Source organism: Leptosomus discolor, chromosome 9 (assembly GCF_034619465.1).
Source record: "Leptosomus discolor isolate bLepDis1 chromosome 9, bLepDis1.hap2, whole genome shotgun sequence".
NCBI classification, from domain to species: Eukaryota; Metazoa; Chordata; class Aves; order Leptosomiformes; family Leptosomidae; genus Leptosomus; species Leptosomus discolor.
Genome location: NC_141399.1, coordinates 18,953,996 through 18,980,479, shown reverse-complemented (window position 1 = coordinate 18,980,479; position 26,484 = coordinate 18,953,996). Strand labels below are relative to the sequence as shown.

Genomic DNA, 26,484 nt, shown 5'->3' with positions numbered 1-26,484 from the left:
TGAATTCTCATATCTGTTAAATTTCATGCAATAGTATCACTTTATTGTGGCCAATGAACACTTTCTCTACAGTATGACACAGCGAGGGCCATCAGTGCAGTGCCTTGTTTGCGTTTCTAACGTATGGTGGGTTTTATAGTCAGATTTTTGGCAGCTGTAACATGGACACCAAAATAGAGACAGACTTAAGCCAAGGGAAGCACCTAATATTCAGCCTTATCAGGTGTTGAAGATTGAGTCACATTCTGGGCTGTGAGTGGTTGAATGTCTTTTTATTGCTCCATAACGAACTCAGTAGACCCCGGAGGAGCCAAAGTACCATTTCCTCATGTCTGAAGTAGTCTTATAAATTAGAGGTGTCTACTAAGCATTCACTGTAGTGTCATGTTCTTGGGATCAGTGGCAGAGGGGAATGTATTGTGTGGGCTCATGTGCTTCCAGGACATCTGCATTGTCCAGGAAAAAGTAAACCTTCTGCAGCGGTGTGTCATACATACCAGGGGAAGAAAGGGTGGAAGAAACAGCATTTAATTATTCAAGACCTGCAAGTTGAAAAGGATTTCAGGACAGGGAGCTAGGCATATGTCGCAGCTTCGTGGGCACTCTGCTTTCCCCTCCTTCCCTGCCTGCTCTGGGAAGGAGGGTAGATTACATGAGTATGAATAATAATAATAATTTTTTAAAAAATCAATATTTTTCTTTTACGCAGCTTTTAGTTTTTATTTATTCTGGTTTTGTTTGCTGGGAAGTCTTAATAATTGTTGATCAGTGACCAAACTGATGACATTATCTTGCCTCCCACAGAATGACAGCACTTCCAAGAGCATCAGCCCAGAAGGGACCCTCTCTGTGCACAGGCAGGGATGCTTTCATGCCCCTCCCTGGCTGCATGCTGTGGGACTGCTTGTGATTGAGCCATTCTTCGTGACGTTGGGTTGGTTATGATGCAGAAGAATTTGCTGTTGTCAGTCTTGCATGCTGCACTCTGCTACAGCTGTGTTAGGTTTAAAAGCTGAGAAATGTAAAAAAAAAAATTTCAAGATACTGGCACAAATTCATCCCTCATGTAACGATGCTGTGGGATTATGTCGGGGATAACTTTCAGGCCTTTGTCTCTTAAGTATGGTGGTGGTTGTGGTTGCTTCTGATGTGATTTTTATTGTGAGATGGATAAAAGAAATGTATCTAACACATCTACTATCTCCTCATGCTTCGGTCCCAGTTTCTAAATAACCCCATTTAGCACCTGCCTGCCTGTTTGACCCAGCAACAAAAATGTTGTGTTGGCATTTCTGACATCAATACCGCCTTTTTACCCATCATCTTAAGGCTAAATTGAACTCTTTGTGTCACTTGCTCCTTGCTGTGTTTGTTTTGATCTAGTCTTTACTTTGGAGAAAAATCTAACCAGCCCTGTCTCACTCCTATTGCCTGCTGGGGGCTGGGGCTCTTTTTTGTGAGAAGTGGCTCCTGCCACAGGTGAACCTCAACTTCCCTGTCCTTCCCTGTGCTCCTTGCCCAGATGTGAGCATGGAGCAGCCAGGTACGAAAGAGTTCTGACGGCCGCATCTTGGCACGAGGTCTCACTTCACTGTTGTAGCTGCTGAGCTAGCTTGTAGCTTTCCCCCCTCTGACAGTCTTGTCCTGACAGCCTTGCTGGTGCCCTGTTTGCTTGAGCAGGCACAGCATTATCAAGCCAGAGGTGAGGATGCATCCCAAGGGTGGTGCTCTGCGGGGAGCATTGCTGTGGCAACGCTGGTGTGTGGGAATGTTCTTTTCCTGCCTTTCTTCTCTTGACATCACTCCAAGTGGAGCCTTGTGCTGAAAGCATTGCTGGTTTGTGCAGTGTTTGAATGTGATTATGTGTGCTGAAAGCTGCCTTTTTCATTTTATAAGGGCCACTTAATAAATGTCACTTATTTGGTGACTCTCAGGCAACTGAGTGCATGGCTGCCTTCTCATCAGGAAGTGGCTGCCAGACCCTGTCCTGTTCTTTGGAGTTGCAGCTGGCTGGTGGAAGAGTAGGTTTGTCACTTGCCAGAAAAAAAGATGTCGTGTTTTTATGGTAGCTTGCATAATAGTTGACTTCCATTCTTAGTTAAATCTACTTATTGTCGTGTTTGTGCTGTTTCAGTTGTTATTGGATCCCTCAAGATAGCATGAGGATTCTTGTATGTGAAGTTTCTTCCAGAGAAAACTAAGCAGCTGCAGAAATGAAAAGTTTAGTAAATGGTACCTGTCCTTCTTACAGAGGAATATGCGAGTGATTGTAGTGTGGTGGTGGTGAGCTGAAAACGGACCTGTTATGGGCTCTGGGTGAGATGCTCCCACTGTTACATTACCTGAGGCCCATGTTTTGGCCACAAATAATGTGTATACTTGCAGTCTCTCTGCTTAAAAATGTATGCTCCTTGTTGGATGAAGGATTCATGTGCAGAGCCTGGGGCTGTATGGGATTGGTGGCAAGAGTGCTGTGGCGTCCTGCACCAGAGCATCCGATTTTCATCACTGGGTGAATTGCAGGTTTTTTGAAATGTTCTGAAGTTTGTGAAGCTCATTGCACAAAAGTCCAGATCCCATGACGAAAGCAAGAATTGTTCCAAGTATGTAGTATTATTTTGTCTAACTTTTCACGTGAAACTAACCTTGCTTCCTCATTTGGCTTGGCTACAGAATTTATTACAATGTCATTCCTTCTCATTTTTTTTCTACTGCTATGATATTCAGGTTTAGTATTTATCTTCTAATAGTTTCTGAATAGCGGAGTGCTAGCATTAGTGGCGGTGATGTATAGTTAATCTTGAGAACAGATAGCTGTGGGTAGTCAAGGCAGACTTCAGCCCTTGGTGGCATGCTTGTGAGTGAGGAAGTTAGCTTGGAAATGGTTGTTAAAATTGCTCCTGTGTTAATCTTGCTGTGATACCACAGCTTCTGACAGTATGTGGGTTAGCAAGATGCTTGTGGCTGAGAATGAGGGCAGATTCTCACTTTGGAAGAGTCTCAGCAAAGACCTTGTCTTACACCTTTGCTTTGAGGAGATTTACACTGAGGAATTTGGCCCATTTTTCCATTGCCAGACCTATCTTCCAGGTGTTCTCTTATCCTCAATTGATCTCCTGGCCTACTTTCTATCCACTACACATTAAAAGGTGACCAACCTGTCAGTGTTGGCTAGCACCAGGAGCAAAGTTTGTGTGCCTCAGGCTTGTTCCCTGGGGAGACAAGTAATTTTTTCATGGCACCCTTGTGATTGTCCCCCATCCCTGTTGCCATATGAGCATCTTGTCCTGTTCGGTCTTCCACTTCTTACAATTTTTTTTACATGTGCTTTGTAATAGCCCTTGCACTTACGTATTGCTCATTTTGCTGATGAAACTAAGAGACTCCATTCAGAGACTCCAGTAGGTCAGCAGTGGAGCAGGAAATGCAACCCAGATCATGTAACTCCTCCTTCTCTGGACCTCTGAGTGAATCTATATTTTTTGTTTCGGGATAAATGTTTATGCTTCTACCCACTAACAAGACATCAGATTCAACTGCAAGAACAGAAACGTGGCCAAGAGGATTTGGGCTCCAGGGACAGTATCTGTCCCTTTCTTTGGTGTTGGGAGAGTGGGAACAGCCCTTGTGGATGAAAAGCTTCTCTGAAGGATAATATTCTCTGGCAAATGCCTGGACATCAAAGCTTGGGTAGTGAAGTTCTCTGTACAGTTAAGTGGAAGGCGAGAGGGCTTGTTGCAGAGTGCTTAGCATACTCAGCACTGGGCTTTTGCAAATTAAATGGGTACCCTCTGCTACATAAGCCCTGTGTTGGCTGTTTGTGCTGTGTAAATTTTGGTCAGGCACCTTTCCCAGGAAATGCTTTCTTCAAAATTGCATTTTTGTGCTGATGATGTGCTCATTTAGAATTGAATCTCTTGTGCTCATTGCCTCCTTGTCACAAGTGCTCACCAGTGGGACTGGCTACTGGGGCAACTGTAGGGCAGTAGCTCCTGACAATCCCTTGAACATTTATCCCCTCAGATGGTACCTGAGATATCATCTGAACTTTTCCCACTCTCTGTGTGTGTCTTGGGGAGAAATTCTAGAGACCATTAAACTGGGTAATTTACATGCTTCTTGAGCCTGTGCCTAGGGAAATGTATTTCACAGGTAATTTCAAATCTCTTGGCATGTGGAAGAAGTCATTATTCTAATTAGAAAGGGGCTGGTGATGTCATGGGCCCCATTGAGAGGACCACATTAGAGAGTGGGACTTCTTTGTGCAAGAGAAAAAAGTTCAAGGCATTATATTTATAGGGTTTTTGGACTTCAGATCTTTTTGGGTTTAATGTCGATACTAATGTAGAAAAGCAGAAGAGAGAATTATCTTCTAATCTTAGATTTCAGTTACATGTGAGCATATTGTGTGTGAGGCCCAGGAGGAGAGCTCTCAGGTGTGTGGGTTTCCTGCTTTGGTGTTTGAGTGCTGTCTTCCGAGGGCAAACATCAAATTTGGCATCAGGAGGTTGAGTTACAGTTCTGACTCTGCTCCCAAAAGTCTGTCTGGATTTGAGACTACTGTTTCGCCTTTGTGACTCCATTCTCCCCTCCTGAAAAAAAAAAAACAAAAAACAACAACCAAAAAAAAAAACAACCCAAAAAACCCCCCCAGAAAATATTTTTGTCAGACCCATCAGGAATATTCGGCAGTTTAATGTTGATCGGTCACTTCAATATGATGTTTGATGGGCCCCTTCACTGTCTGTACTTTAATTGTGATGTTGCAATGGTGAGGGAATGTGGGCAGTAACTATGTTAATTGTGAAGCAAGCTTGTGGGTGCACTGCTGGCTTACCAGCTTGAGGCATCTGGCAAGGAAGGGGACACATCTGTGCTTAGGGTCCAGTAGAGTTTCCTAGTGACCTTTCCCTTTTGAAAGGGAAGACAGCTTGTTGCAGAGTGGTGTTTTCTTGCAGCAATGAGAACTCCCAAGGTGCTTGGCACAGCATCCTCCTTCCATGGAGTCCTCCAGGATAGGAAGTACATCCTTTCCGGTGTGAAAAGCTGGCTGCAGCTGGAGATAGGGAAACTGAGCCTGATGGACCAAAGTCCTGAGCTTGTATAGCAAATCCTGTAGTACCTTCGGAGTATTTCCAGTGTGGTTTGGTCACCCTCATTTCAATAGCCCTGTATCCTTTTCAAAGGAAAAGTTGTATGTATATGCTTTTTCCCTGTGGAGGGAGCAGTGTTTGTCCCAGCTGGAGGGGGAGAAGGAGAGAGGAGATGACCTGTGAAAGCTGATGGTTTCATCAGTGTTGCTGTAGTGCTCTGAGTGATGCAGCAGCACTGGGACAAAACCAAACTGGCCTTCATGCTTCCACTGCCCTGCCTTGGAGCATGTCTGGATGCCACCTTAGAATAGGAGAGGTCTTGCAGACAGCTTTTAGATGTGTATCACAAAGTAGTGAGGTAATGGCATAAAACGCAGTAAACTGTTATTTTTTTTTTAATGCTCTCCACCCCCACCCCTTTTTTTTCTTTCATTGCTGAAAGGGACTAATACAATGAAGAGCTTCTGCAAATGAAGGCAACTGCATATGAAATAACAGGGCTCTGGGTGTTTGGCTGGTGAGAGATGCAATGAGTGAGCATCGCTAAGTGCTTTATAATAACAATGATTACAACACTCTTAGGAGCCAGGAATCTCTCAGGTAGGGGGATGGTGGGGAACAGGGGGATTTAACTAGATAGAAATCTAGTGACATCCAGAAAGCCCCTGAGGAATGTTGCATGTGATGCTGTGAGAGGCTACTCCAAAAACACCAAGCGACTTGGGTTAACATGTTAAGAGGCTTCAGCCTCTAGTAATGGCAATGGGAACCCCTAAATAGAACCATAGATTGCATTGGGCTGGAAGGGACCTTTAAAGGTCATCGAGTCCAACCCACCTGCAGTGAGCAGGGACATTCTTTAGCTAGATCAGGTTGCCCAGAGCCCCATCAAGCCTGATCTTGAATGTCTCCAGGGATGGGGCCTTCACCACCTCTTTTGTAGCAGGAGGTCTTTGTGACAAAGGTTAATGATATCTTTTCTTGGTAAGGAGAGAAGTTGTAGGCACAAATTCAGCAGAGGTCTGGCTAGTTTTAGTCCTCTATCAGACTCCTTAATACAGCTTGTGTTTTAGTGATCAGTTGTGTGCCTAGTCTGTTTCTGATCAGAAAAATCTGCTGAAATCTGCAATGGCAAGGATGGATGCTGAAAGCAGTCCTCTGGTGTCCTGTGGCTAGAAAGAGTTACCCAGTGTGCAATTTTCAGCTTGGCCATGTTTGTGCTGCAATTCTCCATAGCAGCATGGCTCTCCCTGGCAGCAGGGGCATCGTTGGGTGGAGTATCTTGTATGAAAATAAGAGTGTGTTGGGAAGCTCTTTCTTGTCAGGGGCTGTAGTCAATCCTTTATTTCCTGGTTGCCACTATGGCACAATGCCTCTCCCTCACCCTTTACACAGCACACTAGAAAAGTGAGAGTTGACTACAGTGTATATATTCAAAACTCCATTCCAGCCATCAGGACCTGGCACTCCTTTATCATGCTTTGCCCCATATCTTTGCCAGACTCTTTACACAAATGACCCAAGCAAAGGGAACTGTTTTGCTTTGTCTAGTATCTTACTGTTTGCATAGTCAGGAGGTGGTTGTTGTGAACTATTCTAAAGTCTTACAGGAGCTTTCATCAGCTTGGATAGTCCTGCTGTTGCTCAGCGATGATACAGGCACACAGGCAACTCATAGTATCTAGTCACAAAGCTGTTTGCATATACTTTAGATGACCGTGTTCTGGTGGCACGATGCAGAAACGCTATCCAGACCGTCATCTTCTAGCCATCTAGCCTGATGTAGTCAAGCGACAGCTTCATGATTTCTCCAGGCTGTGAAAAAAGCTCTCCTGTCTCCAACCAAAAGTGCAGATCCTGCAAGGTGTGGCTGTTTTGTCTTCTGGGATGGTTCAGCCTTCCATCTGGTGATGAGGATTTACTGGAATGAACAAGAAGAATGCCACAAGATATCCTACTTCTGTCTAGCTCCCAAGAGAGTCATGAATTATACACAGAATAAACAAATAACCTGATATGTCTGTCATTATATCATAAAGGACTTGAATAATTCATGCAGCTTGCAAAATCCTTACTAAGACCTACACTCAGTAACCTTATCTCTGTTGTGGGGGATGGGATCTCCTCAGCCTCCACTCAGATCGCACCTGTAACACAGGAGTCAGTGAGGAGGAAGGTTTTTATCATAAACCTTCATCTGTGTAATGGGTTGCAAAGTGCAAGAGTTATCAGCCATTGGGATCTCAAGGGGTGCTGAAAATGACAAGCAACTGCACTGGGTGAAATTTATGCAGGTACTGTTCTTCATAAAACTGACACCTATTCACTTATTTATTAAGTCATTGTGTTTCAAGTCCAGATTTGTGACAGGCATTGTGATCAGGAGCCCAGTTCTAATCCTGCACGATGAGAGTGCAAACATGGTGGAACTCATGGGCTTCTCTCACTCCTCAGGTGCATCAGCAAGTGTGCCATAGAAATCTAGTTTCAAGATGTGGAATAAGAGCATCATTTTCAAAAAAACAGGGAGGCTAAGGCATTAGGTTAGCTTTGGCTCAGAGCAAAACAGTTGTTTTGGGTAGCATGTTCCTGGTATCACCAGTACAGCTCCAGTAATGATAGCCATTGTCTTTGGCTTATTTTGCTTGTGTTGCAGTCCTGGAGTTACGTGCTGGTGACGAGAGGTCAAAGTATGTGATGCATCCATTAAAGTTCTCATTTGAGGACCATCCCCATAGCAGCAGGAACAGTTGGTCTGGATCTCCAGGTGTAAATTCAATAACTAATTTATTCCTGTTGTAAGGCAACCAAATTGTTTTGCTGATACAGTTGGTAAGTGGCTTGATTAGACACCCTGCATGGCAGAGGACTTGTTGCTGAACTTGTTCTGTCTCCCAGTTGAAAATAACAACCTAGTGTACCATCTTGAGGTGCCTGGTTCTGCTTCCACTTACAGAAGTATGAGTTAGTGGCAGTGTGCTGAGATCAGATTTACCCCTTAGGACAGTGAGGGTTAGTTCTTGCACATTTTCAGTGTATCAAGGGAGCCTTATATGCCCTTAATGTCTAAGTATCCCTCAGATCATTGAGTGATGACCTGAAGATGAACTCTAGGCTGATAAGAATGGGAGGAACTCAGTGATGGTGTTCATGGCTGGAAGTGCCTTTTGGGAAAGTACTCTACCGTACAGTCTGCAGAAGATATTTACTGTGGTTTCTTTGCCATTTGTTCTTTTCATTGCTGTATCAATGAGAATCACGTGCATCTGTTTGATCAGAAGGATGCAATGCTTGCGTGGGGTCCTTTCACAGCACTGCCAGGCAAATGTACTAGCTAACACATTCAGTGACTTCTCCTTCCTCTTTCTGTTGGCAAATCATCCACTAACAGATTGCGATTTTCCTCAGACCTACTCTTAGGCTTTAAATTATTCACTGAATTATCCTTTGGCCTCCAGCTCCTTTGCATATCAAATGCTCCAAATCAGCTTTTTGTAAAGTTTGAAATTCAAGATATTTTGATTGGACACATAGCTCTCAAAGAATAGTTATCATGGCTCTCTGTCATACTGGGAGGGCATTTCAAGTGCGGTCCTGCAGGGGTCTGCCCTAGACCTGCGTTTATTCAGTAGTTTCGTTAATAACTTAGGCAAGGGGGTGGGAAGTATTATAAAATTTGCAGGCAACACTGAGCTAGGAGGGGTTGGATGTACTTTGGAAGGCATCATCAGAATTCAAAATGATCTAGAAAAATTGAACGGTGAGCGGATATCAGCAAAATGAAATTCAGTGAAAACAAATGCAAAGTGCTGCACTTAAGAGGGAGAAATCAAATGTACAAATACAAAATAAAGACTATCCATCTGAGTAGCAGTGTGGCAGAAAAGATCTTGAGTAATTCTCAATTTGTGGATCACAAACTTTGAGTCAATGAAGTGCTGTCATAGCAGAAGGGAATGTTTATTCTGCAGTGTACAGTAATTTCTTGGACAAGACTGGGGAGTTGATGTTTTCTTCCTCACACAGCACTGGCTTTGACTTCCATTGGAGTACTTGATCTCACTTTTTGGCATGAACCTTTGCGGATGTAGGAAACTGTAGAGAATCCAGAGCAGGGCAACAAAAAAGGTTAAATGTTTAGAAAACAGTGTGAAAGAGGGAAAGCTGGGGGGAAAAAAGTGAGTTTGGAGTAGAAAAACAAAGAATTGAAGGGCAAAGGATGCAACAGAATAATGATCTTCCAGTTCTTAGGAGCTTGTCATAAGAATTTTTCAGTCTCTGCTGTAGGTGGGATAAGTGGGAAAAGTGAGATTTAGGGTGCATAAGAAGGGAACTTTTTTACTAGGTGGTGAAAAATGGAACTGGAAGAACGTACTGTGGAGAACTGGGTTAACTGTCAGCAGAGGATTTAAAGAACAGATTAGACAATACTTCATGCAGACGGTTCAGTTATTTAGGTGTCCCAGTGCAACTGATGGTGGAAGAGGAATTCTCGAAGCTCCTGCCATCCCACGTGTCTATGACTGACTGAACACCTACAACCTGTTCTGTTTCTCGGTGGATTTAAACCTTAAATGGTTAACACTCCTGTTTTCCCGTTGAGAGATCCTATTTAAGGAACAATTTTCCTGTTGCCCTAAATGTCATCAGTGGCAAGTTGGTGGTTACTGTTAGTTTTCCCACAAGAATATATTTGTGCTTGAGAACTGTTAATGAAACACGAATTTTCTGTATAATTGTCAGACTATTTTCCCCTCACTTTTTGCCCAGCTCTATCTATCCTGTAGGCTGTGAAAACTCCCCGGTTACCCTTTTTATGGTGGTGTAATACTTGTTTGGGCATCAAACAGGGATCAGGATGTATCTAGTAGCTCTTGCCTTTTTTTTTTTTTTTTTTTGGGTAAGACATAACGCTGCTGCAAAATATCGTAAAGATGAAGCAGATGAAAGATAGAACAGAGAAACAGGTGCAGAAAATTCGTATTTGAATTGAGCAGAACAAGTAATTTGGCAATAGAGCTGAATGTAGAACACACTCCCACTATCTTTCCCCTTGATATTTCTTAAAGGTCTTCCTTGGGATATAGTTTTAATATTAATTTGTCCCTTCCTTCCCTCCTATAATAATGTCAAAGATGCTTTCTTATTATAAGGGAGACCAGATGGTAGAGGTGAATAACATCTTGACAAATATTAATAAAAGACTTGTCCAGCAGGCAAACTTTTCCCACTCCTCCTTTATATAAACACCTGTGCACATACTTTAAATTAAAAAGAGTCACAAAATGACAGTGTGGGAGACTTGATAATGTCTGGAAGCATGGTTGGTAAGTTATTTGGTTGTTTTGAAGGAAACAGGTGCTCTCTGGAAGTTGTATCTTCAGGAGAAAAAAAAAAAAGGGCCTCTTGTTTTTCCTTGATGGGTAAATATTTGGTTTACAGCCTAAGTATGTAAGAATTTAAGAAAACTGAGAGGGGGCATGAGCGTGCATACACACACATGCACAGTGACACACATGCTATTATAGTTAAAGGATTAAGCATCTTGAAGGAATAAGCCAATTATAAGAAGTTCCTGCACAGCAAAAATTAGACAACACAGTAATTAATAACCTTATTAAATAGCAATATTTGGGCACTGAACCAAAGAATATGAATCAGAGTGAAGCATTCTTGGCTGAACACACTGTGTGAAGTGTAGACACTTGTACAGAACACTCTCTGTGCAAAACCCAATAAGCTTTGGGGCAGTATATCTATTTAGCAAGTAGTTTTTCTTCTTGTCCTTTCATGTTCATGTGAATATTTTTCTTATTTTTGGGGCCAGGAAGACAGCAAGAGAAAAGGACCAAGTACTTTTTTTTTTTTTTTTTAAATTTTTTTTAACATCCTCTCTTGCTCACAGCCAAACAAGCACTCTCCTAAGGCTGCTTTAAAAAAAAAAGTGTCCTCAAGCAGAAAACTAATTTTCTTCCATCTTCTCCTTTCCCTGTGCTTTTGTGAGAGGCTGCTTGCAATGAGGCTTACAGTCATTAGTAGTTTGTGTAACTGCCTTACCCACCCCTTGGTTAGATGTGAACAGGTGTGACTGCAGCCTCTGTCCCATGTACCCTGAGCCATCAAGAGGAAGAGTGACCCTGGGCTGAGCTGCAGAGGTATGTCCTTGTGGTGCTGGCCACAGACTGTCAGTGCGTTGCTTGCACTGTGGCTTGTCTGCAAATGTCTTCAGCTTCTGCACAGAAGACCAGGACTCCAGGCTGCCATCTGTTGTGTGCACAAGTGTGGGAGGATGTGGGCCAAGGACAGCCTGTCTCCTGTCCTTCCAGGCAGTTCTTATTTTCTTTCAAAGCTACACACCTGGAGCAGTGGTGTAGCCTCACAAACCAATGTGGATGTGTGCAGAAGTCTCTGCAACTGCATGGGTCACCTAAAGCATGAAATGTGCCCTAATTCTAAGTGAGTGTTGCTGTGACCAGTGACAAGGCACAAGCAGCTGCTGAGGAGTGGGACAGGAGGAACACTGCTTCCTGGCCCCAGCTGCAAGAGCAGTGATTTGCCTCCTGATGTGCTGCTTGTCACAGTAAATATTTTTGAAGCTGTGCTGCTTTTGTTTAAGCATACTTTATCTTATCTTTAAGAAAAATCAAATATGCAAATTATGAAATCAATTAGCATTTTTGTAGTTTTCTTTGGAGAGGCAGTGATAAATGGTGTTGTGTTTTCAAAAATCACTTACATTCCTTGTTAAATGTTGCACAGTGAAATATAGAGGGTAAGGAAACAAAACCATTTTTTTTCAATGCAAGAGATTTTTAACATATATCATGAATGTGTGTGATTGTGCTTGTGCATACAATAGTTATAGAGTTGTTAGGTTGGAAGAGTCCTATGGAGACTCCCCAGAAAAGGCAGAGCCAGCTGAGATGATGAGGATCACTGGGACGTGCTGTGCGTGTCACTGCTAAAGAGGGGAGAGGGGATGGTGAGGCTGCCAGGCTCCTTGCATGTGGTTCCTGTAGACACAGAGCTACTGAGTGCAATCACAATACTTGAGCTCAAAGGTTTTCTTCTTGCCCGTGTTAATTCACTACAGAGGACACTAAAGTGGTACTTGGTTTAGGGGAGAGACTGTGCACATGGCTCATAAAGGCAGCCTGATGGCTTTCTGTGAGCAGCACTACATCCGTGCTAGTGGCTTCCCAGTCTGTGCATCAGCTGGTTTTTTTTTATGCTTTATTTGTAAATGCCATTTCACAAGAGCAGTAGGACACTCCAGGCTGCATGTTTTGAGGAGTTATTGCTCCTCAAGCCCTGTAACGCCACCTGAGGCGTGCAGTAATGGGCCAGGAATGCAATGACTGTCATGTCTTATTGCTTACAGCTTCCATAGGAGACACACTTCAAAGAGAAATCTCCATGTTCATAATGGGCTATCAGTTTCTTTACCCTCTTCATCCTTGGTGCAGTCGTCTTACATAATATTTTAAGTGCAGTGGCCATGGGAGACAAACAAGAGGCAGAAGGTCAACTGAGACAGAATAATAATGGGGTTTATGGGGGGTTTTGTGGTGCTTTTTTGGTTTTTGTTTTGTTTTGGTCTTTTTAAAATGGTAGCTTTCAACCTAGCATACAGCAAATGAGATGAAACCTCCAAACTTTGGGATGTGGCCCACTCTGAAGACTTCTAGTCATGGACGTTGCCGGGCTAGAGAGACATAGTAATGCGTCAGATAGACACAAGGGCTTTTGCCAGTGCTGTGGTGTGGGTAGGGGATGTGCTAGTTGGAAAAAAGACTTTTTACTGCCACTGGCAAAAGCTCTCCTATAGCCATACTACACCAAAAAAAAGGAGCTGCTTCTGCTGTTACGTTTTTTAATCTAGAAACCTGGTGTCAGCTGTGCAGAAATCCCCTCCTGCCTTTTTTGATAGGGTAATGCACTTTTTTATAGTGTTATCTAAAGCTTGTACTACAAGGCTTAGCTGGACTTTTTGGGAAACTGCTGGTCTGTAGGGTTGAGAGCCAGGTATCATAAGGCTGCACAATTAAAGGGAATTGCAGTCTTTCTCATGAATGAAAAATCCGATGGCTTTCCTTGAAATAGTAGTACTTCTTGAGGCGGAAGCAGGGGGTGGAATAAGTTTAAAAACTTTTTTTTTTAAGCAAATCTGCTGACTAAATTTAAATTAATTTCAAATCCCAGCCCAACTGAGCGCTCAGTGTCTCTTTTGCATATACTAACAGAGTAACACTGATGCCTCTGTCTTCCTCTATAACTAATCCTCTCTGAAGGCTTGGCCATACATGACATTTATGCAGATATGAGCAGTTGTTATTATTAGTGGATACAGCTCAAGATGGACGGTAATTTTTCCTTGCTGAAGTGGTGTAGGTGTTCCTGGAGGGAGCTGACACAGGCAGGTGTCACTGAAATTGAGGATCTTGCACAGAGCTGGAAGTTAAGGAAAGGTGTCAGCTCCCTGAGTCCTCAGTGGGGTTTCTCAGAACTGTGGCTGAGTATGAGCGTACAACTGATCTTTTTCAGATCACTGGACAAACTGGAGGAGGGGAAAAATAATTTTTAAAAAATCATTTTTGGTGTTTCAAGGCATTTCTTAAAATTAATTACTTGTGTAAAAATAAGTAGTTTTTGGTGAAAATACTATAGAAGATTTACAGGTAACTTTGGACAACCTGAATATGCCTTTGACAGCAAATAAAATGCTTGACTGAAAAAGGAAAAAAAAAAAACACCAACACCCCCCCCCAAAAAAAAAAAATCCCAAACCCAAAACAACCCAAACTGCCCATCAGCTTTGTTTGTGACCCTTCTCTTTACACTGGCAGTCCCACGGAAGGCTTAGCTTTCCCTCCTTTGGCAGAAAGGTGGGTTTGCAGATGTCTTCACCGATCTCCTTCCCTGGATTTCCCCTTCTCCTGAGGAGGCAGTACTGCCTCTGCAGGAATGTGGGAAATAGCATAAGTTACACTGGAAAACTGGGAAGACTTGGCATGTGCAATTACATCTTGTTTTCATCCCCAGCCTTGTATGTTATTAACTGGCATGAATTTTGCCTGTGTGAGTAACACACATATGTCTGCCAGTCCCTTCCTCTATCTCCATTCGTCCCCTCACAAGCGATGCTTCAGCTCTGTTCCGACAGTCATCTCGGGCATCTTTATGCTTTGATATTTCTTCCCAGCTTTTGGGCTGGATATAATTCAGAGTCCTCTGTGGTCTTGCTTCTTAATTGAGTTTCTTTGCTCCTCGGTCTCCAGGAGAGCCTCTTCCATGGCTTTGCAGGTGGTGGGGGAGCATGTGTGGGCTGCTGGGGGAAGGTCTCTTTGCACGAAGAGTGAAATCACTTGGTGGGTTAGGCAGTGCAAAATCCCTGAGCTAGTCTGCTCTCTCCCACCATCGCTTTGCCATGCTGCTGGCCTTACCTTCTATTTCTTGTGCTCCTTCCCTCCTCTGGTGTAGTGCTGAGAGATGGATGTTGCTGTGAGAAAAGCACCGGTGGCAGTGCCAAGTGGTGCAGAGGCAATCAAAGTTGCTTTTCCAGGTCAGATGGGAGATTTGACATTTGTGTGGCCAGCAGCTGGAATCAGGAAATATCATTAAAGGAAGGAGAGTTATCAAGTTCTGTGGATTTAGAAGAGGGGGTTTTGTTGTTGTTTTTGACTTGGTGTTACTGCTCTAAGCAGAAATCTGTGTGATTGAAAGTATCAGAGGGTGTTGTGCCTCTTGGAAGGGCTGGCAGCCAGCTCCCTTGCTCTACAGGGTCAGGACGAAGGAGATGCCATGTGGCAGCTCCTGGCCCTCTCCGCTGCCCCAGGAGGCAGCTCTGCCCATGGTGGACCTGGCAGAATTGGTGCCCGGCTCAGGTTGGGCTTAGCTGAAGGTGCAAAGCAGCTGAGCACTTGGGCACTTGATGCCCTGTGCTTGGCTCCTGGCTCTGCCCGGGTCTCTTCTGTTGTGCTGCAGTGATAATCCCCTGCCGCAGTAGGAGAGACACTGCTGGTCCTGCTATGGCTCTGTGTTTGTTCTCTGCCACAGAGCCCTACTGAAGCAGTAAGCTGTTTTCTGTATGCCACAGCACTTCGACCTTGTTAATCACTCTGGGCTTAAATAATTATCTACTGCAACTGTTTATATAAGGAGAAAAAAACACAACCGTGCCTTGCAGTTTTTGTTGTACCTTTTCCCCCCTTTTCTCTCTGTGGTGCCTTGTGCATAGATTTTGATGTCTTGAAGTTTATAACCTGCCCCAGCTGTAATTCTTAAAGCCACATGTTCTTGGTATTCTGCCTGCCCCCGGTGTTGCAGAAAGAGGAGTTAACTTAGCTGAGGGCACCGATTTCCTCCCTCTCCCTTCAATTGCCTTACTTATCTACTAAGTGTCAGGGCTCTGACTCTTTCTCTCTTTCTTTCTCTCCCTTTGTCTTTCTGTCTTTCTCTCTGTCTCTTGCAGTATGCAGTACTGGGCCAGGAGGCTGGAGCAGGAGATTGATGGAGTGATGAGGATATTTGGTGGCGTCCAGCAGCTCAGAGGGGTAAGCTGTCTTTTACCTGTGCTACCTTCCTTGTGGCAATGAATGTTCTCATCTGCAGAAATCAGCTGTGTGAATACTTGCAATAAGTCACCCTCTCGCTCACTCCATGTGCAGGGTCATGGCTGGGGGTGCTTCTGGTTGCTGGTCAATTTGATGCATTTATTGAGTTTGTGGGAGTGAGTGTGTTTTGTGTCTGTCTGTCTTGGGCTGCATGTCACTTCTATCTGAGCATGTACCTGTGGGGTTTTTTCCTATGTGACACACTAAATCCAGCTAACCCTTCCTCCAGGGACTGAAGGTAGTTTAATTTGTGTTTTAATTTTAAATTTCTGTTGACCAAGCAGGAAATGTTCAAAGGATAATCTGACTAGCCATTGGAAGCTCTGTGTTTTTAAATATACTTTGCAGGTAAAACTGTAATTCTTGTTTGACTTCTGTTTCCAAGTGCCACAGAACAAAACCCTGTTACTGATGCTGGCGTCTGCCTCCTGCTCCCTGACATGGCACTGAGGCCTGGGTATGGCAGGCTACAGAAGCCAGACCTCCTCTTTTCCTGGCAGCAGTGCTCTGGGTTATATTAGGGCAGTTACAGAATGACTTCGTCGGGGTTTATTAGGTTTGTGGATCAAAGGGTATTTAAGACCCTCCCTGTTTCCCCTTCCCAACACTGTTGTGCTGACTAGCTGTGTTGAAATTGAATAAATTGAAATTAGGGTTATGGCGTTAATCTAAGTAAAGTGAGCTTCTCTAGCATGATAAATTTGTTGCCCCAGAAAACAGCATGGGGTGTATTTATGTTTTCCGTATGGCAGTGGCATGTTCTTTTCAGATATGGGCCTCTTACTGTCTGTCTTACACTGGTAGCTATACTGGCTTCAACAGAATTGTTCATGTTTTACTGTTTACTGTTGGTTGTAATCCATTGTCTAAACACAGAAGTTTTACTATTTTCTTGTAAATGCATTTTAAAATGAGTTTAACTGAAGACTTGCAAAAGTCTTCATAGTTAATCCATTCATTTGCGTTCATTGAGCTCTGGAGTGGTGTATCTGGGCTTGCTTACGTTCATTTCAACTGGACTTCAAGTGGTTCGAAATAAACTTCATGTGCAGCGTGCAAAGCATATACACCACTTTGCTTTTAACTAGTATTTTTGACCGTATCCATGCATTTGTGCAACGCAGTTTTGCATGTTGGCAGGGTCTTTGAATCGGAGCCAGGAATGCAAGTTTTCCAGGCAATACATAGGCACAACAGCCAGCATACTCTTTAGCAGAACACACTTTGAAAAAAAAAAAAAAAGACAGCTACTACATTTTGTACATGTCCCCTGGTACAATTTATTCTTATTAGCTTTGATTTTGCTTCTTTGCATGTTAAGTAGATATATCACATAATTTTTTTAATGCCATGATTAAATAGAAATTACACCTCCAATTTGCGAGCACTTGACTGCTATTGGCCAGTCAGTCAATTACAGGTAAGAGAGCTTCCCACTTTTTCTATTTAATTTTTCTGGTAGAACATAGTGCATCACTTTAATGGTTTAATACCAGATAAACTGACTACAGAGGGATTGAAGGGGTTTTTTGAAATCTGTTTTGGAACTTTCCTGTGAAGGGAGGGAGCTATGCATGATTATTCTATCTGGTGAATGCATAAACCACCTGAAGCCAAGAAATGAGTTAGAGAAAATTCCAATGTGCAGCCATTAAGACACCAGAAAGGACTAGTAGAGGCTGTCTTTGCATCTCCAGGAGGGAGCTTGGGGTGTGGAGTTCAGGTTTGATTCATAAATGCAATATCAAGTGAATGACACTTGAAGACCACATCACTTGCTGGTGCAAACTAGCATAGCTTCACTGATGTGAAATAGCACGGGTTGCTTCATCCTGAGGAACTCGAAGCTCTACTCACAGGGAGTCTTCTTCCCCACCAGTTGCACACAGGTTCATCTGGATTGCAGTATGGGAGCTGTTTAATGTCATAAAGTGGTACTGTAACCAACTCTGAGACATGGATTAAAAAAAAAAAAAGAAAATCCATATTCTGCTGCAACTGAAATTTAGAGGGCGGCAACTAATTCTTAAGGTTGGGACTTGGTCCATGCTGCCCTTACTGTAAAGGGCACGACCTGGACATGACTTGGACTTTGTAGCTCACCTTGCTTCATCGTTGTGCTGGCTTGAAATCGGGATGCAGGTGTGGGAGTCCAGTACCAACCCACAGAGCTGTGGCGCACCCTGATACAGAGCAAGCAGGCTCAGGGGAGAAGGGAAAGCCACTACCTGAGGAGCAACATGAGCTGAAACGTCTGTCTAGCTGGAAGCAAATCCCACCCACGGGGATTTCTGAGGAATGTTTATTACTAAGCAAGAATAGGTCCATGTGGGGCAGAAAAGATAAAGAAAAATGGGGCAAGTAGAGCCTGTGTTTTGCCAAAACTTGCTGATGTTGTCTTTGGGGTTGCCATGTTAGCCTGGGACATTCAAAGTGTCTGCAGAGGGGGCTTCTGGTATATAGTGCATAGGGAATGATATTAGAAGTAGGGGAAAAAGTGCTCCAATGTCACTGAAGACAAAACTGGTCCTTCTGACCTCTGTGGGGTCCCACTGCCAGCCCTTATGGGTCTCTGAAGCCTGTAAGTACTGGAGGTGGTGCTGTGCTGAAATGGATCTTCCCTTTCCAGTTCAGGCCTGACTATCAAAGTGACAGACCAGTAAATAATAATAAGAATACCCTTCTCAGAGGTTTGTCAGATTTACTTATGGGTTGTTTTTTTTTTTCTGAGGTTGCTGTGAAAGGATGTGGACCTGTTCTTTAGTTATTGACTGAAATCATATAACTGTTGTGGCATATGAGGCGTGAAATTTATTGTCAGAAATATGGTGTCCAGGAACATAACAGTTCTGAATATTTAACTTGCTGGAGTGCTGCCCACCCAAGAATGATTTTTATTTTAACTCCTCAGTTAATTCCTAGAGTTGGGGTACTAAATGTCAAATGCCCCAGCTTCCCTCCTCTCCTGCATCATATGCTTCCCCTGGGGAGGTTATCCAAGCTTACACAATTCAGATACTTCTTTGCGTAAGGTGACTGGTTTTCTGTAGCAATTGCAGAGGAGGATGAGAAGCTCTGAGATGCAAAGGGGTGTCACAGCAGGGGCTCTTCTCTCAGCTGTGAGGTACCACCTCACTTCTTTCCTGAAGTCCAGACCTTGAAAACAGTGAAGTGCAAATGTGCCTGTCAGACTGGCTGCACTGGGGCTACCCTATTATCTGAATGCTGTGGGCTTGATGCTGTAGGGAAGACCGTGGCCTTGCTGGGTCTCTGCCCAGTGAAGTCAGCGTTCAGCCCTCTGGGTGCTTGTGGTGCAGCATTGTGCTCGCTGGCCAGTTGCACCAGGCATGCCTCAAAACAAATCCCAGCACTCTGTGATTAGGGCATGTTGCCTTGCCTCTGTGTCCTTGCCTCCATCGCAGCTCACCAGAGATAATGGAGAGTACAAATCATTGCTGATTTAACTCTGACTGGTACAATGATGTGTGGAAGCCTAAAATACTAGATGAACAGGTTGAAATTCTTTAAATAATTATTTTTACAATAAGGAATATTACACTAAAAATCCAAATCCCTTACTTCCATTCTTTTTCTGTTAGTGGCTTTCTTCGTGGCTGCAGTGGACTCTTCATCACTTTGCAGGATGAAAAAATGTTTAGTCTTGACATTTTTTGCTACACCGCACTAAACTTCTGTTTCTTCCAGTGTTTTGGCACCAGTAAAAGTTGTTGACTTTAGTCGAAAGTGGATGAACTTGTTGTGTTTCCAGCCTAGATGGTTTCTTCATGTTGCAAAGCCTGCTCCAGGGTGGACTCTGCTCAAGATATTTCCCGTGCTGGTGCAGCCCTGTCCCAACCTACCGGTGTCTTGCTGCACCGGCACTCATGACAGGACCAATGGCAGCAGAGCCGCGTGTGCCGCTAGGTTTTGTGCCTTGCTGTGTAGCTCCCCGAATGTTGTGTTAAAGCTCCTTTGCTGGATAGCTGGGCTAAGGTTCCAAGTCTCCTCTGCTTGTTACCTAAATTGTGTTTGATCCTGTCTCCTGAGGTGAGCAGCTAGCTGGTCAGACTGTGTCCTCCTCCTCCTCCTCCTCTAGTACCTTTTATCTGTGGCTGCCTGTTAATGTCTTGTTTCTTTGCTGACAATTACTGAGGAAGCCAAAGCCTTTGGAATGAGATGAAGAAAAGCTAAGCAATGTGAGTGCTGAGCTCTCTTTTGTGCACTGTCTTCTTTTCTGCTCTTCTCTCTGCTTGTCTTTCCTGAGGACTGCTTCAGTAGCAGGGACAAGCACTCACCCGGAGGCATTGCATGGTGGTGATGCAGCCTTTCCCTGTTTGGCAGACAGGCGTTCACAAGGGCAGAGTGAGTAGCAGAGCTGGACCTGTGCTGCGCCTGCTCTCTTCTCAGTGGTTTAGATGAACAGTATGACTGTAAGATATGGATACTGCTGGCCTTGGTGATGAGGAAACATCTGGTCCATAAAGGGCCAGATGGCCCCAGACCTGAGCCCAGGGTGAGGCGTGGTTAGCAGCTTGCTGGCAGAGCTGGGCAGGCAGCAAGCCTCTGCGTGAGCTGCGCTTGATCCTCAGCATGTGTGACTGCATAGAAAGGAGGATGAGCCCAGGGAAAGGGGAGACATGCTATACCCTTTGGGATGCAGCCTGCCCCCCACAAGGGGTTTGCTCAGTGTGGCACAGCAGGAGTGGCTAGGCTTGATCCTTGTAATCAACATCTTTTACTTCAGTGGATTTTCATGTCTGTCTTTTGTTCTTGCTTGTTATCTTGCACTGTTTTCTGAGCTTTGTTTTGCCTGCTAGAAGTGCTACTGTTCATTCGTCTGGCCTTTTGTAAAAGGGAAGGACAAATCCTGCTGGCCAGGGCTTGGGGCAGAGTGACCAGGATCTGTGCAGGCGTCCCCACCCTTGTCTGCCTCACTCATCACCTGCAGCCTTCCTGTGCCTTCTGCTCAGTGCTGCTTCTCTGATACATCACCTCTTGTTTTCAAAGCATGGCTCTCCTTGAGTTGAGGCAGCCACAGGTGGTGAACTGTGGTTGAGCCATGCACAAACAAGACCTTGGATTAAAAAAAAAAATAGTATACTAGCAGAGTTTTGGCTTGGATCTGAAGAGTTGAAGTGGCATCCGCCTCGTATATTACTGTAGTCACTAACACTCCTCCAGTGATGGGGTCTCTGCAGTACTGAGTATTTCATGTGGCTATGTGAGTGCATCCCTTACAAGACTGCTGGTACAGAGCTAGAGAGTCTCTTTAATGCCAGCACTAGGAGCTAAGACATGCTCTTATCAAAGGAGCTGCCAAGGTTTTCTGTTCAACTTTTTTGATCTTGGGTAACTACTGACATAATAGTGATGTAGCCTAAGTCTTCCAAGTAGCTGTGGTATTACATGATGTTTAATTTGCTCTTTTGTTTTCTCTGGGTATGGAAACACTCATCTGGTTATTCAGTAGGGCTGGAGAATTTGGAGAGTGTTTATGGGATTTTAAATAAATGATGCTAGAGGATTGGAGCCCTCCTGCACAGTGCTCTGCACTCAGTGTCTGAGGAGCATGTTTCTTTCCAAAGGGCTCTGTCATATGGACTGGGCATTTATATAAGGACAGCGATGAGGTCCTTAGCCATGAGACAATTGGGAATAAGATGCTAATCTTCCAATATTCAATCCAGTACCATAATCCACAGTTTGGACATCAAAACACCATAGTAGAGTGCATCTGGCCTTTTCCTTCTGAGGAGTCAGCCCCAGCCTCTGGAGTGAGAAACAAGTGATGCCCAGTGACTGTGCTGTGCTCAACAGAGTTGAGCGAAGGAGTTTGAGCCCAAAGCTTGGGCAACACACACAGCCAGCTGCTAATGCTACAGCAGCACTGAATGCCTGCCTTCTTCGAAATGCTGCAAGGGAGAAAGGACTTCACCAAGTTTTCCAACAGCTAGTGTCTGAGTATGGACCCTGTACCCCAGTGAGATGCCTACCTCTGTGCTCTTAGTTCCCAAGCTCATGCATTGTCTGTCTGATCCTTCCTCTCCCCATTTTCCCTCCCCTTCTCCTACCAGCGTGCACACAGCCTGCTTCCACACACCATTGCTGTGCCCTCCCCTGCTCCTCATGTTTGATAAGAGGAAGTGTGCGATGCCAGATAAACACATTCCTGTTCCAAACTGCTTGGGTTTATTTTAATCTGCCTGGGCCGTTCAGCAGCCTCAGCACTCTGTTCAGCACTGAGTGCAAAGCCAACAATATCAAGGAGGAACATTTAAATGCCCCTAGCCTTGCAGCAGCTTGGTTGGAGAAGGAAGATTCTCTGCCGCCCTTTGCTTGGGCCAGTGTCTGCCATCATTAGCCCCCTTACACTCATCTTACTTCTCACTCTTTCTCTCTACTAGAACCATATTGTATCTGTACTGGGAGATGTCAGGGAAACATATGCTCCAGCTTTTAGTACATTTGCATAAATAATGTGTATGAATAATTTATAGCTGTATGTTGGTGCTCAGTGTGTGACGTTAGCACCCCTTGCTAAATACTTTCCAGTGGGTGGTGCAGATCCTGCACCAAAGCCATTGTGCTGGTGCAGTGTACAGTTTGTTGACAGATGCAGGAGCCCTGCTCTGAGAGATCAGGGTGTGCGCATGTATATATATATATATGCGCATGTGGTTTTGTGTGTGTATATATATATTTAGTGGAGAAAGGTGGGCTTTTACCATTGTAGGGGAAGACCAGGCTAGAAGTCTCAGAGGCCAAAATGCCTTAGAGTCTTAGACTCAAAACTTACCCCATTTGTGCAGAAGCTGTGAATGAAAATGTTCTGTAACATTTGAAAGCTGAGGCAGGGATTTTTCCAGCAGGATTCAGGTGTGACTGGTTTGCTGGTTTGTGTGCCAGGTTTATGTTTTTTTTTTTTTTAAATGACTTTTTCAGATCATAAACTTAGCAACTTGAGGGGCTGAGGGCGCAGGGGGGGGGGAATAAACTTGCCTGTGTGGTGTCACAGAGCCTGATCTCAATTGGGCAATAAATGGTAGCAAAGGATTGCCCGGGCACTGTCTCGCTATTTACCAGCTCTTTAGTGTATGAGTTCTCATGCTGGAAAGCCCAGAGTCCCAGGTCAGTTTTCTAAAGGAGTGATCCGAGTGGTTGAATTCTGGTATTTATGTTCCAGTTAATTTTAGCTTAAACTATATTTGGTCTTTTCCAAATGTTTGAGAGCCTTGGCTGGAAAGCACTGTGTAAACTGGAATGAAGTGCAGGCATGCACGCTTACTAGCTCATTAGTATTATCCACTGGGAAACTGAGGCAGGTGGTTAAGCTGAGCAAGTCTGCATAACGAACGTGTGGTACAGCCTGGACTGTTCTGTCATGTGTGCAGCTGGTGGGTCCTTAGAGGGGTATGTGTTTAGGAGGGTAACAAGCATAGTAATAGTCCTTAAAGCCCTTGATTTGAACCTTTTCACTTTACAGAATTACTTTGTAAAGATAATACACTTGCAGCTACTTGGTGAGTTAGCAAAATCAGAGGGGATTGCTGTTGAGTTTTATGGAGTCATTTCTGATTTGTATTGCCATCAGTGACAAGTTAAATGAGCCCAGCATTCAACAGACTGATGTTCAGGTGTACGCATCTCCTGAGTGTACTGCTCTGCACTTCATGCCCAAAAATGTAGCTGATGTACCAAGCCAGTCAACAACCATGGTTGTAAGATCCTCATGAATATTCAGTGAAACTCTAACAATTGATGGTGTTGCCATTACACAGCCATATGAATCCGTGGGAACGATGAGACCTTGGCTGATACTTCTGGAGACCTCCCTCAGCCAGGTTGTCCTGCCCACAACTGAAGGAGCCTGTGTGGTCTCCATGTCTGTTCCAGCTTAAATAAATTGTTACCTGCAGACTGCGTTTAAAACAAAGCAAGAAAACTCCAAACCAGCCCTGCCAGAATGTGGGATGAATAATTAAGTGGAGATCATTAAAGTTTGCCTTCTTAAAAACATACATAGATTATTCTTTAATGGAAGGTTAATTGTTTTATTATTCTCTCCAGATGGTTCTTTTCCTTTACATTCATAAGGGAATTGATACAGCCTAGGATTCAGCCTCCTGTGAGCAGAGCTGATAACTAAAAATGTAACTCTCTCACTGATCAAGATACAAAACAGTAGAAAATAAGTGTATTTCATCATAGTTTCAGATTTTAAATATTATTTATAGTCTGTAGGTGCCCCCTCAGCTTGAAATGCTGCAGGCTGCGGAGCTTGAATTTCTCTTCCTTTTCTTCTATGCTTGGTATTGGACATTACTGAATCCTGGTTTTCTTGCAGCTGATCATTTAATTCCAGACACTGGACTGTGGAGGAGCCTGCAACTGCCAGTGCTGAAATAAACAGTCGTACTGAAAGGTTTAAAGAAGGAAACTGTCATTAGATACTCAGGGTTATTGTATGGAGAAGCAATGAGATGTTCTGTATGTAGAAATGCAGGAGGGCTTGGGAAGGTGGGGAGAACATGGTGGAGGTGACTTCTCAAGGGCACAGTTATGGTTTTTATGTTCTAGTGTGTCTTCAACATGGTAAATTGCAGCTGCAAGCTTGCATGTTAAGTGAGCATATTTATCGTTTCTCATTACAGCAGATCACCTTTGACATCTGATGTGAATAACTTGAATGGGCCACTTATTTCAAACACCCAGGCATGCTGACCTATTGGCCTGCAATGATTCTGCTGGTTTTATAGGTACTTATTTCCTTTTAATTATTTAGAGTTAAAATATTATTGTAAGGGAGGGAGAGAGAGTGGGATCTGATATTAGATCAGCCTTGCCTTCCTCATTGAAGTCCGGATGCTTACATTGGAGAGCTTTGCTTGAAGACTGAGGACTTGAGCTGTGGTTGAAGCTGTAGTTTGCTGTTGCTTTACTGAAAGAGATGGCTCTGCTTTTGGGAGGAGCTGCCTCTTGTCAGACTCCAGATCTTGGTAACCTTCAGGGATCTGTGGCTTCCCGACACTTGCATACCTTACAGCTTACTTTGATGATGCTGTATACAATGAACTTGAAAAACTCCACACTCTTTTGTGTCTTAGCGATGAGCCAGGCTCTCCCATAGTTTGAGAGATCATATGCAGAGCAGAAGGAATGAAGGAGGAAAGGAGGATGAACAGGCTAAGGAGGAAATGGAGCAGGAAGGTGATGCTAATGGATATGGATTCTCCTCTCCCTTCTATTGCACTCAGGCTGATCAATGTCAGCTAACATATGTGGAGCATCTCCTCTTTGTTTTCATATTTTGGAGGATTTCTCTGTTTCATTTTTGGGGATTTATGTTTGTATCTGGTTCTTGTGATTCAGTTATTCACTGGGCTTCAGATTTTATTGTCCTTTTTCCCTTTTCTAACTGACCTTTCGCACCTGTAAGCATCCAAGACAGATTTAGTATGTGTTTGTTCAGCACCTACCGTAACCAATAGTGTCATGCTTTTTGGACCAAGGTATAAATACTAAATAGTAAGTAAGTGCACTGAGAAAAATCCTGTCTGAATGAAACGTGAGATTTGCCTGTGTGAAGAGACGCTGTGAATGAGAGGCATGGCTGTTTCTATCAGGGCAGTTCCTTAAATGCCCAAGTGATGTGTCTTGGACTGGTGGCAGGATCTAGATGCTTGTATGTGTCAGAGGAGCCGCTCTAGGGATTGTTCAAGCAGTAGCATTAGCTACCTGTTGGATGCCCAAGCGAAGCCTTTGCTTGTAGCTAGGAGGCAGGGAGCAGATTTTCAGTTCCCTGCTGTGCCTGTAAGGCCAGGTAAATAGAGAAGAAGGAGACAGCAGGGGGTTTATGTGACTTGAGGAGCAAAGAAGATCGTAATGGTAAATGTTGGATTACTTTTAAAAACAAGTAGGTCATTGAAGATACCGTGGTTGGTGAACAAAAAAAGAAAGGCGGATTTATTCCTTGCTCTTCTAAAAATTTGTTACACTGTAAAGCTCACTTCACTGCTCAGCATGCTGTCATTTTTAATTTTGTAAGTTCTGTTTCTGTTTTTGTCAGTGGTCTAGCAAGGATGATACTGGACCTGAGACTAGGGACCTGGGATCTTCAAAGGAGCCTTGGTTCCCAGTTCCTCTGGGCATTGTGAGTGGGCTGGGCCTTGCTGTAGTGCTTGCTGGGAACATCAGCTCTTGCTTCAGTTTACTTTTCTAGCAGGGATTTACCTGTGACCCCACGGTCAAATTGTTTAAAATTCAAACTGTCTTTTGTTTTCTGCCCCTTTTGCAGAGTGCTAGCATGCAAGAAAAACATCTGTCTCCATCTCTGCCTTTTGTAGAGGGGAAAGGATGGCTACTTTATCCAGTGATAATTATTTGACATGAGGTATATACGTAAAGCATTTATAGCATCAGTGCTGTTTATGTCTGATTCCGAGTATAAATGATAGCTCCAGTGTGTTGTTAAACTCTGTGTTGTTAAACTCTCAGTGTCTTGGTGTTCATTGAAAAAGAAATCATAGCATGATAATACCATGCTTACATCTAGTGCATTTCATGGCAGATTATTAAATTACTTGCAAACAAGTTTGCTTTCACATCTCAATACAGAAGAGAAGGAAAACGTTACAATCTGTCCACTGTAAGCAGGTAAATTGAGGCAAGGGAAATGCTAACTCTGTACAGTGTGTCTGATGGGGAGGGCTGGGTTGGGAACCTGTGAATCTCTACTCCAGGGTTTATTATCTTCCAAACGTCTGCCTTAATAACAACTG

General features: G+C 43.8%; 1 protein-coding gene across 3 annotated transcripts in view; it reads left to right on the top strand.

Moving 5' to 3' along the window:
- CACNA2D2 (calcium voltage-gated channel auxiliary subunit alpha2delta 2) overlaps positions 1 to 26,484 on the top strand; it is a 222,064-nt gene that overhangs the window by 7,684 nt on the left and 187,896 nt on the right. For all 3 annotated transcript variants that reach the window (XM_086470321.1, XM_086470320.1, XM_086470319.1), the window contains exon 2: positions 15,565 to 15,646. In XM_086470321.1, the coding sequence (XP_086326447.1) occupies positions 15,565 to 15,646 (82 nt within the window). The remainder of the gene's footprint in view (positions 1 to 15,564; positions 15,647 to 26,484) is intronic.